Below are 12218 nucleotides of genomic sequence, written 5' to 3'. Positions count from 1 at the left end.
GGTAAACTAAATAGTCTTTCATATCATGACAAGCTTAAAGGAATTGAATATGACAATGGAGAATGCTTAAAAATGGTCAGCATTAAAGTATAATGTTCTTTATGCATATATGAAATTATAATGTGTTTTACAGCTGATAGTTTAGCTATTACTTATGTATTAATTGTTTATTATGTGATATTTTGTTATCCAATTGAAACAGCTAGTTCTTTACTGTTTTATGCAACATATACTGTTTACTTAGTCAGTACTTCAAAAACTATTAATATTCTTTTTGGCATCATTACTTTCCAAGTACCATCAGTGATGCCGAGAAACCCACTTGTTGAGAAATTTATATGCAAAAATGGCTCGTTTGGGTTGAGAAAATATTTTACCTGACGATGACCGAAGAAGGTTGAAACGTTGTTCGCCCTTCTATGTAAAATATTTTCTCAACCCAAACGAGCCGTTTTTGCATATAAATTTCCAAGTACCAGTTAAATGTGCCACAAATTCTCACGTTTTTTTTTTTCATGTGTATGCAACCATTTTCCCTTAAATGTATGTACCAAGGGAAGTATCTTGGTTTACACTGGATTACACCATGTGTAGTCCATTCAGCCAAAACAGTTAGTGGCCATGCCCTGTATAAGATATATATAGATTTAAATGGAGTTTTATTCTTCAATCACGTACCTGGGTATAGAATTCTTCAAGAATTGAGGGTAAGATCTTTTGATAATCCTCCCAGACTTTACAGTTTGAAGCCAAATCACAGCAGGTCATCATCACTGGTATCAGAGCATTTCTACATATTACCATGTATGTGTAAGAATTACTTAAACAGATAAAGTTTTGATAATAACCACTGAAACCTGTGGTTATAAGTAACACAAAGAAAATTTTCAAAGAATGAACAAAAATTTCATATGTAAAATTTATTAAGGACATTTATTCTATTTCTAGTGTTTTTAATCAATCAAACCAATACTATCATGGTAAGACATTAGTTCCACAATTTGTTCAAGAAGAATTGTAAGGTTAGCAGCTAGACAATTGTATATTTATGAATTTTTATGCTTTCAAATACATCATTAAGGTTTCAAGAAACAAACATGAATTTCAAAACTGTGTTTTTTGTTGTTTTTAGCCAATAAAGAGTTTTAGCATACATGAAACAGAAGATATAGTGATGATTCTTGCTGGAAATCTAAATAACCTCTGTGTCTATGGATTCAATTCAAGAAAATGTTGTTTATATAGGTAAGTTTCACATGTGAGGAAAAAGTATGTTTATTTCAAAAAACAGGTAGAAGCTATAGACAAACTATTTAAACCAGGAAGAACTCTTAGGATAATCTTTATCAAGACTTACCTACAGTCCTGAATTGTCAAATCAAATGTTCCAGCATCCAACAGTTGCTTTAGTTTATCATTGTTACTCACAGAAAATGCAAAATCAGTTCCTAATATAGCTCTCTTGATAATACGAAGGATCTTTAAAAAAAACAAAATCATGCTGTTGTAAACAATATAGACAACAAAGCTTTTAAACATTCTTTTTGGATTACAATTTCAACACATTTAAGTAAGAAAAACAATGTTTGTATCAATTTTTCATATTTTTGTAGTGTATGGTAGTTCTGTACAAGCTTAATGAAAACAAAAATATTTTTCTTTAATATGACAGATATCCTGCTGTTACAACCACTTAATGAATTTCAATGTTTGTTAGTCACTTGATAATCATGACTGAAAACATTTCCAAATTTTTATCCCCTTCAAATGACCAGACAAAGAACAGTGTTTTGACTCCAAAATGTTAAATAACTAATTATTATTCCACACTAATATTCATAAACATTTACATTTCTTACTGCATATTCATATACAACAGTAACACAATGGATAAGGAATAATTACACGTTATATAATCACAACCTTTTGCATTTCAAATTAATTGATATTAATTTTTATTATAAGTTCATCATCAACATATTTGAAGCCTTAGAAAACTTTATGTTTTCATCCATGTAAAGTCTAAATTGTATGAAAAACATATGAAGTGAAGACCATTCCACAAGACACATTACGTTATTATCTACTTGTAAATGGTATTTAACAGCTTTTGCTGCTTGGTTTGGTTTTAGTAAAGGACTATACATTAAAACCACTCAAACTGCTTGTATTCCACCACATCTGAGGCCTACTTTGTTTATTTTCTTTACACTTCCAAACATAATTTATGAGCTCTGAATTCATCAAAACTAGCCTGCTGCAGCGTAAATACTGAATCAAAGAATAAGCCACTACATTATTTTTTATTCATGAAGTTCATGTTTCGATATGGTAAAGAAATCCAGAACTGTTACCACTGTTAGAATTTTTCCAATAAAGTTTAAGCATACTTCACTTATACAGATCAATGGAAAAAGCAGTTAACTGAAGTTATAAGAATTACATTAAACTAACATTATATATTGGTTATACACATACATTAGAACTTTACAAAGCTACTAAAATAACTGCTATTTACTATTCAGTACTGAGAACTATGTTAACATATTGTTATAACTATTCAAAGAACTCAGTTTAATACAAATACTTTTATTAATTGAAAAAGGTTTTGTTTAATTTACCACATGTATTAACAAATTCACACTTTTTGAGAGGAAACTGAAAACTTATATATATTTTAGATTTAAAATACCACTGTCAATGCTAATTACTTATTCAAAAATTTCACTGAAACATGAAGAAAACTATTACAAAATAGCTTGTACCATAGTAATATATCAAAAAAACAAGAACATTTCATACTAAGAATATGATTTATCTCTCTTTAGATGCAAAACTGTGCTGTGTCTACCTCAAAGAACAGACACTGAATTTTATTAGTTTGAAATCTTCAAATTCTGCTGAGCCCTCAGGGGACAAGAAATGAATTAATATATGACAATCTAAGAAAAGAAGTAACTAGCAATATTTTTTATTTAAAAATAAATACATTACTTAACTGAGATCAGTACTGGAAAGAAGAATTTTACATTGCTGAAAACTTATAAGATTTTTATAGTTTTTTAAAAAAAACTTGTATGTGAAAATATTGAAACTTCATAGCTTGAAAATAAGGTGGGGTACTGTACACATTGGCTTACTCATAATTTTATCTCCCACTAACTTGTACCACTAAACACTGGAACAAATCTGATGGAATAGAGCACCATTACTGTTAAAACTACAGCAGCGCTACATTATATTTCTGAGTTTTTTAATAACATTTAAGTTAAAGCTCTGGACTATCTATGGTAGACTCAATACATTATTTGGTTCAAATAATCACTTGATAAGTGGGTAAATTATACCTAAAAAACAGGTATGCTTTTCCTCTATACGATACTTTCAGTGCATACAGAATGTTTAAACAAGCCATTCATGACTCATAACTGCAACCAGTGGAGAAAAAAAAATCCACATTTAATTGGCCAGTATCATTCTTCAGAAGTTTACAATTATAAGCCTTTCTTTAGTAAGGTATACTCATGAGATTTTAAAAAATGTGTATTTTCTATATGTATCTAATAACATCACTGTAAAATGAATACTAAATAGCTGTACACACATACTACAGCTTTTGTTTCCATAAAAGTCACATACAACAATGGAGATTTGCACTAGTTTGAACTCCTGTCTGTATATAACTCTTGGTACTGGGCAGACCTCTCTCAAGAGGTAACACAAACACTTATAGAAGTTGGGGGTCTACTCATTTGTAAATGTTAGTTGGAACAGTCATTAATTAGGTAATCTATAATCAGATGGCACAACTAGTCCAGTCAAATCACTGTTGGATCTCTGAAGGCACCAAGAGCATGAGTGATGCAGCATCTGCTACATATGCAATTTCACTGGTTATTGGTGTCATGAATTCCCATATCCTGTTGTCAGAAAAGGCAATCAGGTTTGAGTGTCATTCCAATTAACACTGTGATAAAATGCAAGAGGGAACAATATAATCTGTGGCTGTAGCTATTCAAGCTAATTTAAATTAAAAGAACTGAGTTAGATCTGAATTCTAACTTGGCTAAGTGTAGTAATAAGCTGACATGCAACATTATGGTGGAAGATTCAGAAAACTGTGGAATAGGCTTCACCTGTGTTTTGTACCCAAAAGGTTACATGGGTAGAACAATGAGTGTTTAGTAGATATTTGAGAAGCCAGAACCTTACTTGACTATATCATGTATCAGGCATTCCATGGAAAGCCACTAATTTGGACAAGTACTGCCAAATTCATTTTGAAAAATAATGAATGAAGTTATTTCTCTCTGATCTGGGTTCAGGCACTGGTATCTTATGGATGGATCTTTTGCAAAAGTTGTCAGTCACATTTGCTTGGGAAACAGCAAAACTGTAGTTCTGCAGTAAATTCATCTAGTGACAGGAAACTGTGGAAACAGTTCCATAACCATAACCATAAAAAAAGATGAACAAACACATTCTAATGTACAAGCAGTAACCCAAAGTGTATTGTGGAAATTCTAGTGCACTACTGATGTGAAAGCAATGATGCAAGAAATATACAGTTTATACAGTTTTATGGCTGTTAAAACTGCATGCACTTGATGGAATGAGGATCTGTCTCAGCACCATGTATTGCAACAGTATAATCTGTAACAAAAGACATCCAGATTAAAACTGGAATGACCATCAATATGGTATCAGAGGCAGAAACAAAACATTTTTGATGAGTGGCTAGGTTAACTGCCACCTTATTATATCAGAGAAGAAATATGCAACTATCTGAGTATCAAAATTGAAAACTTGAAATTGAAACTGTGCACTCATAGAAATGTAAATTAATTTTTTTGGCCACATAAGTCAACAGAGACTGAGCATGCACTGATCCTGTAAACATTGTAGTGGTCTAAGTCTGGTATCTATTTTCTAATAAATTAGAAACCTGCAATTTTCTAGGTATTGTGTTTTATATTTAATGGTTTGTAGTCCCTTTCCACAATACAACTGTAGTGCTATATACACTAACCAAGGTTGACATGTGATTTGTGTGGGCATGTGAAGATGCATTCTAGTCCTTGAAGTCACCTTAGTAAAAATACTGGTATTAGGGTTTTGTTATCAAGATTGTTCATTCTTCCTGGATACAGAAGCAATGGAGTTTGATACAGGTGAAGCTTCATCATATGTACAGGATGGTATGAATAGTAATTACATATGAAAGTTATGTGTTAACTGCTCCTAAATGACACAGTAAGAAGTGCTTACACCTGTAGCATTTGTTTAACCATAATATGTCACTGAAATGGCTAATGAATTTCAAAATATGAAAGATATGACTGAGCATTAGATAACAAGGCTGCAACCATACAAATAACAATACCATCTACGTCATCAGTATGAAAACGTTGATGATTTATCTCTCTATCTTGTGTTGTAATTCTGTTCACTGAACATTCACGTCCTGAATACCATAAGTGGTTAAAGAAATTGCAGTAGCAGTGACAATGAACTATATAGGCATTACATTATTGTTATGAACCAATGTAATACCAAAACATGATAGCTGAAACATGGTGAAGCTAGTAGTTCTCAGGTGTCTATGACTGAAAATATTTCAAATATTGCATAATGAATAGACTTAAAGAGGTAAAATTGAGATAAGGGTAAATATAGGTATGAGTAAACAAGGTGAAATTTTACACACACATAAACTAACAAAACTTGATATGTAAACAACTCCCTTTGAAAGTCCATTAATTTCTTTCTTGACTCCAAGAGATTCCTGTAACAGCTGCTGAATTTATCAAGATAGCATGGTATTATGGGTTTTATGTATAATCTCAGTGGAAACAGATCTATTATTAATAGTCTCCTATTTATAATATATAACTATATTACAAACCATTTTCTGGAAATAAGTGTCAAATGCATTTTAATTTTCAGAATAAGTAATATGAAGAAAGTTCATAAATATGATAGCATAATTCTGTGTTTTGATCGAGTTTTAAATTGAAGCAACTTATATATGATTAGATACTAAGTTCATAAATTGATAAAAACATGAATTAATTACATATTACAAACTATAGTGGAACTAGAAATAAACAGTGAAATACAATATAAAATAAAAATTTGGTTTTAGTAATAATTCTTTGCCTAAAGTGTTTTCAACAAGGTAACAAATTAAATATAAAAGTGTTAAAAATGGTCTTTCAGGATAGAAAGTTAAATCATCATTTTTAAGTTATTACGAATTAAACTCGAAATTTAGTTTTTACTTGTGTTTTATAGCATCTTTTTCATGCTTTTTAACTGTTTTATTTTTTTTTATAACTTTAAAAACCAAGTGAAAATGTTTATTCTGAAAATAAACATGTGATAAATTAAACAAAGCAGCTGTTATGGACAATACAATTTTTATTGCAAATTACAATACAAAACAAATTCTACTATAACTGTTTACAGATGACATTAAATATTATTACTCAATAGATAAAACACATATTACGGCATTGGTCTAAAATTTGGTAGTATAATTTTCTGTGAAAATAATAAAAAAATATAAACTACACAAAGATATAGCAACTGTAAAAATAACATAACATATAACTCATTACAGATCCAGCAATTTGCAAATACTAGAAAACTCTGCAACATATTAAAGAAATTAACAATGTTTACTATTTTGAAAAATTACTAATCTTACAAACCAGGTCAGATGTAAATACTTTACACAGTAAAATAAGTGTAAAAACTTGAACTAAGATTTGATACTAATGTTTTCTGTTGAAAGATTAAAAACATAATACAAACAATACATTGGATAGTAAAAAAAGAAAAAAAACCATAAAACACATTATAAGGTCTATAACTTTTGAATATAGTTATTATAAAACTGTGTAACATATATTAAAGGAATTTTTAACGTTTTTCCATTATGAGAAAAAACTCTTACAGACTATCTCACATTTGAACATCTTCAATTAAATTTTCACAAGTCAATTTTGTTCTATCTGTATGTAAAAAAAAATAATTATGCCTTTTTTATTAATTTATGAGCTACCTGATTCATTTGACTGCTTCTTAGAGCCAAAGTAAAACTAACTACAGCATTTTACACAATTACCTTTGTGTATTCCTCATTGGAATGACTACTAAAAACGTCATGGCCATCTCGCTGCATAGAAGAAAATAATGCGAAATTAATTATCAGTATTTCCTTTATTGATCAATAACATAATATGTACACATTATTTACTAGATCAGTGTTGTTACTATTAATTTTCAAAAATAAATCTTCAGGTTTTATTTTTTATCCAAATAAATTAAAGAAAATAAAAAAGATAACCTTCTATATCAAATCAAACAGACAAATGAAAAATGTGCTTTAATGTTTGTTTTTTTTCACTATTTCAGTTGATTTTTAGATACTGATAGTGAGAGTTTTGAAATACTAATTTAAGGTACTTCAGAAGTAATAAGAATTTAAAAACAAGCCTTCAAGGTTTTTTTCAACTGCTGAATAATCACCAATTCTAGCCTGTTCTAAAGTTACAAGGGTTACTTAATAAAGGTATCTTTATTAGATGTGCACCTGAATTTAATTTTTACTTCATATAATGAAGATACTTCAGCTTTTCCTCAAGTTAATTAAATTAAAAATAGCAGCTAAAAATTATTATTGAAATGTAATAAAATTTTGAGCAATGTTATAGGAAACTCAAAAATTTATTTCTGTGCTCTTGTTTTTCATTTCTATTCTTTATTTACTATTACAAATATATTAGTAAAAGAAACCGAACATTTATTTATTATTATCAAAATAACGGTACAGGAAACCGAACATTTTGTTTCTTTGCTCCAACACTTATTGTTATTTTTAAAAAAGCTTCTTTTTAAGTAAATATCATTTTCCATGAAAAAGATGTTTTTTACATAGAGTTGTTAAGTCTAGAAGGTATATTCTCCTGAATGTAGGGCTTTTGTTAGTTTCATCTATGTCTTCTTTCAAGTTCCAACTAATAGCTCAGAAAGAGGAACTACCAACATCTAGTGCACCCAGAAAAATTAATCAAGTTCTCCCCTTGAAGACTAAGCTTAATGCAGGGGAAGCAGTAATGACTGAAAGTTGTCATAGTGTTGTGATGCTGGTGAGTCAGACTAAATGAGAGAGCCTGAATATAACTCTCAAGCCTTTACCAGCCAGAGTAACTCAACCCAAGGTCTGGTCAAAAGCATTCAGGAATAGTCAAAAAAGACTACAAATGCCACTGGTGGGTGAACTCCATCAACAGAATCAGTCAGGATGGTGAACTATGGGGCAGTCCTGAGCATCTTTTGAGAGGTATCCTTCCAGAGCAACCATGTACCAAGTGAGAAGACAAGGGTTAAACAGAGCCAATGAATGGCATCCTCAGTATGCTTCTCATTGTACTGTCATGGACCAGAAAACCACCAACTTGTCCATAGTAGAGGGTCCCTCAGAATGCCTACTACTTTCTATCTGTTACATTGATGACATCTCTGCTAGATATTAGCTTAGAGTTCACAGAGGAGAACCTTTGGTTACTGCCATGAAAACCCATGAGTGGAGTAAAGCAGTTTATGCTTCCTGGAATGGCTGATCCACATAACAAGTTGTCCAATGCTTGATTTTGAGTCTGAATAGTCCAGCCCCAGACTCTATCAAACACTTGAAGAGACATTCATTGCTGAATTATGCCAAAAATATAAGCTGGTGGTAAATCAGGCTGCATTCAAGATGCAGAGAAGGGGTTGCCAACAAAAACTGCAATGACAGTTTCTCTTGTGACAAGGTACAAAGTGAGAAATTTGAGCCATTTGCCACAGAGATGGGAATAAGCTGCAGCTACTATGGTTAAATGTCAGAAATATTATTCAGCCCAGATACCTCCAAGTTCCAGCCACGGCAAGGGTTAACCAACCATCCACATATCCTGGTGCTGCAGTCTAAGGTTTTCATTCTACAACCAACGCTGATTATTCCTCTATCCAGTTGTTTTCCAAGGAAAGGAAAAAGAATATACTTTGTCTGTAGAATGTTGGGTCACAATAAACTTCTTATATTCAGTGTGTGAAGAAGGAAAAGAAGAAGTGGGATGGCTTGCAAAATTTTGGAAACTAAGTAATATATTTCTTTCTTTTCATGTGTATTCATTCTTTATTATTATAAAGTAGCTAGAATGTAAAATTCAGACACTTATTAGGTTATAATAGGTAAAATAATTTTAAAAAATGTCCTGAAATATATGTATGAGCAGCATGTATATTACACAATATAATGTGGTACCATGAGCTGCACATTTGCTGAATTATTAGTTAGACACCATCCAAAGGGTGATAAAACAATAAAGTATAAACAGATGTATACTGTTATAAATTAGTGTGGAAAATGTGATGGTTAATTTGTGGTTACGAACTCAGTCACACTGACCAAACCTTTAGGAAAAGAGTTCATTTGCTCCACCTGCATCCTATATATTCTTATTTCTACCTTGCTTTTACACACTATTTTAAGAAAAAAATACAGTTTTGACAGCCTGCTTGGAGTTGAAACCTCAAACGTTTCAGTCCACTCCATCCTGTCACTTTCAGCATTTTCTGATTTTCAATCATGTTCGGGCACACATTTCATTATCTTCTCATCACTAAAAACAATTTAATAGATTCTGCAACTCAAAACAATTCAACAGATTCAAGAAATGCATTGTATACCTACTTTTGGGCCACTTTGTATCTCCATTAAGGGAAACAGTCCTGGTGTTCTGTAACTATGGGTAATCAGTTATTATTCAGGTGACAGCTGAAATAATCATTGACATGTTAAGCAAAGTATATTCATGTTCTGTACTGATATCTGACTTTCTATGAACAGCTGACTGTTTGGATACTATGAAATATTCTTCCTGGTTCAGCAATTTAGATCTAGCATTGAGATACTGGCAAGTCAAAATGATTGAGAAAAGCAGATCTAAGACTTTTAGCATGAAAGACAGCTTGTATGATTTTATGTCATGCCATTTGGTCTTTGTGATCAACTTGCTTGAGTTTATGGTAGAAAACCTAAAAAAAGTGTTCCAGCAAATAAAATGGCAGGATTGAAAATGAAACCATGAAAATGTGCAGACATGTATGGAAGCAGAATATCTCAGTCATATTGTGAGTAGGAAAAGACTCTCCATAGATCCTACTAAAACAACAGCTGTGAGAGCATAGCCTTAACCTGTGACCAAGTGAGAAGTCAGCAGCTGTGTTGGTTTTGAATCATATCATCATTAATTTAGGGCCAACTTCTCCAAACCTGTGACATTATTATTTGCTTTTACTGAAATAGAAACAGGCTTCAGACTGAGTGAGAAATATGAGAAAGCATTCTAATCCCAGAAGCATGCTTTAGTAGAAGCTCCAATGCTGTAATCATTAGATACTGATATTAGTGATTGTGAAACTGTGTAGCAGTTAACTCAGTTGAAAGATAGAGCTGAATGTATAATCATGCATGCTAGTCATATTTTTATGGTTGTTCATGCAAATAATGTATGACAAAGGAACAACTGCATTCAGTTGTAATCTTTGTAAAACACTACTGACACCATTTTTATGATAGAAAGTTAACCATTCTGATGAACCATTCATTGGTTATATGGTTACTGAACATTAGAAATCTGATAGAGATGATTACAAGTTTGATACTAGCAGTACAGAAGCAAGCTTTAGACACACAGCATAATTTGGGCCCACAGCATAAATGCTAAAGGAATATCTCACCTTATAGTGAGACCATGTACATCCACGAAATGTCCTGACCCTGGACACTCTGTGGGAATTGAAGCTATTTCTACCATAATAAAGTCAAGCCATACAGTATTTGATTCACGTGAACTAGGTTCAAGAAGTAACATTACTAGGAATTTTGGGAAAAGCAACTGAAAAACACTCCTTGCCATGCAGTGAGATAATGGTGGGTCATTCCCCATAATAACAAATGAAGCATACGTAATATATGGCACTAGGAAAAACTGACCTAACTCCAATAAAAAGGTGTAAGTTCTCCTTTAAAGCAAATAGCCCTGGATGTTGCTGGTATATTCTGAAGAATTTTATGTAAAGCTACTAAAAGGCTATCTGTATTAGCCATCCATAATTTTCAAGTTATAAACTAAAAGGAAGACAGTTAATTAACAACACCTGTCAACAACTCCTGAATCACTATCTCCCAATAAACAGTGGGACTGACCTTAATGTTATAATTCTTCCAAGGCTAAAAGTGACAGGATTTAAACTTGTAAACTATAGACTGTGAGTTAAGTGCCTTAACCATCAAGCCATCTCAGGCCCTCATAATTGAAACAAAATTGTCTGGACTGATTTGTGCTCATCAACCTCTTAATGAAGTAAGCTTGAGCTTATCCACTGACCAGCACACTGTCACAGTCTGTAGCTGATGCATTAGTAAAGCACTGTATAACCTGCTTTGTAGTACTTTAAAAGAGAGGTATCATACAGAACAGAAAGATAACTTCTATGAATCTTGTTAAGTATTAGGTGTGACATAGATGTGTGCTTCACCTTATCAATCCTAGTTTGATTGTTTAGTAGAATGGGTAATACAAGCTGCCAATTGTATGCTTGCAAAGTTTATTAATTACAAAAAAACTGACTAACATTAGCACATATTATGATGGCATATGAAGCAACTGAACAGATATCACTACACTGTTGGCTGAAGATCCTCATGTTCAGGTGGAAAACCTTGCTTCCTGCAGATATGATGTATAGTCCTCCATTTAAAGTAGACATTTCACAAAATCTACAAAGATATGTGGAGTGGTTAGTTTTTATTAATTAACACATAAGTTCACACGTGAACAACCAGGAAAGATTGCCACATTAATTAAGATGTACCATGATAAAACAGTGAAGAAATGGATGTACCATTGTGGAAAGTTGGTGTGATTTTATTATGTATCAGCAATATGAATGCAGCTCAGCTTGTGATGAACAGAATTTTATTATGTGCTCTTACAAACCAGATGAATGACATTTAATTACAACAGTTGAGAGGTATGCAAAAGTTCATAACATCTTTTAAACAGCTGTATCTGTACATTACAGACAAGCCACCTTCACAATGGAATCAGAGTAGACCAATGATGGAGAGGAAGACAAAAATATTGTTTTATCCCTCTTGAACA

The 12218-nt window shown here is 31.9% G+C and overlaps 1 protein-coding gene across 1 annotated transcript in view; it reads right to left on the bottom strand.

Annotated features, from left to right (window-relative positions):
- Positions 1-12218, bottom strand: part of LOC143227681 (cAMP and cAMP-inhibited cGMP 3',5'-cyclic phosphodiesterase 10A-like) — an 89823-nt gene that overhangs the window by 19337 nt on the left and 58268 nt on the right. The window contains exons 15-17 of the mRNA XM_076459024.1: positions 7130-7180; positions 1358-1479; positions 679-790 (exon numbers count right to left, since the gene is read on the bottom strand). Of these exons, the coding sequence (XP_076315139.1) occupies positions 679-790; positions 1358-1479; positions 7130-7180 (285 nt within the window). The remainder of the gene's footprint in view (positions 1-678; positions 791-1357; positions 1480-7129; positions 7181-12218) is intronic.

Source organism: Tachypleus tridentatus, chromosome 1 (genome assembly GCF_004210375.1).
Source record: "Tachypleus tridentatus isolate NWPU-2018 chromosome 1, ASM421037v1, whole genome shotgun sequence".
Taxonomy (NCBI): Eukaryota; Metazoa; Arthropoda; class Merostomata; order Xiphosura; family Limulidae; genus Tachypleus; species Tachypleus tridentatus.
The sequence above is the reverse complement of the archived record's forward strand: the minus strand, read 5'-3'. Positions and strand labels throughout refer to the sequence as shown.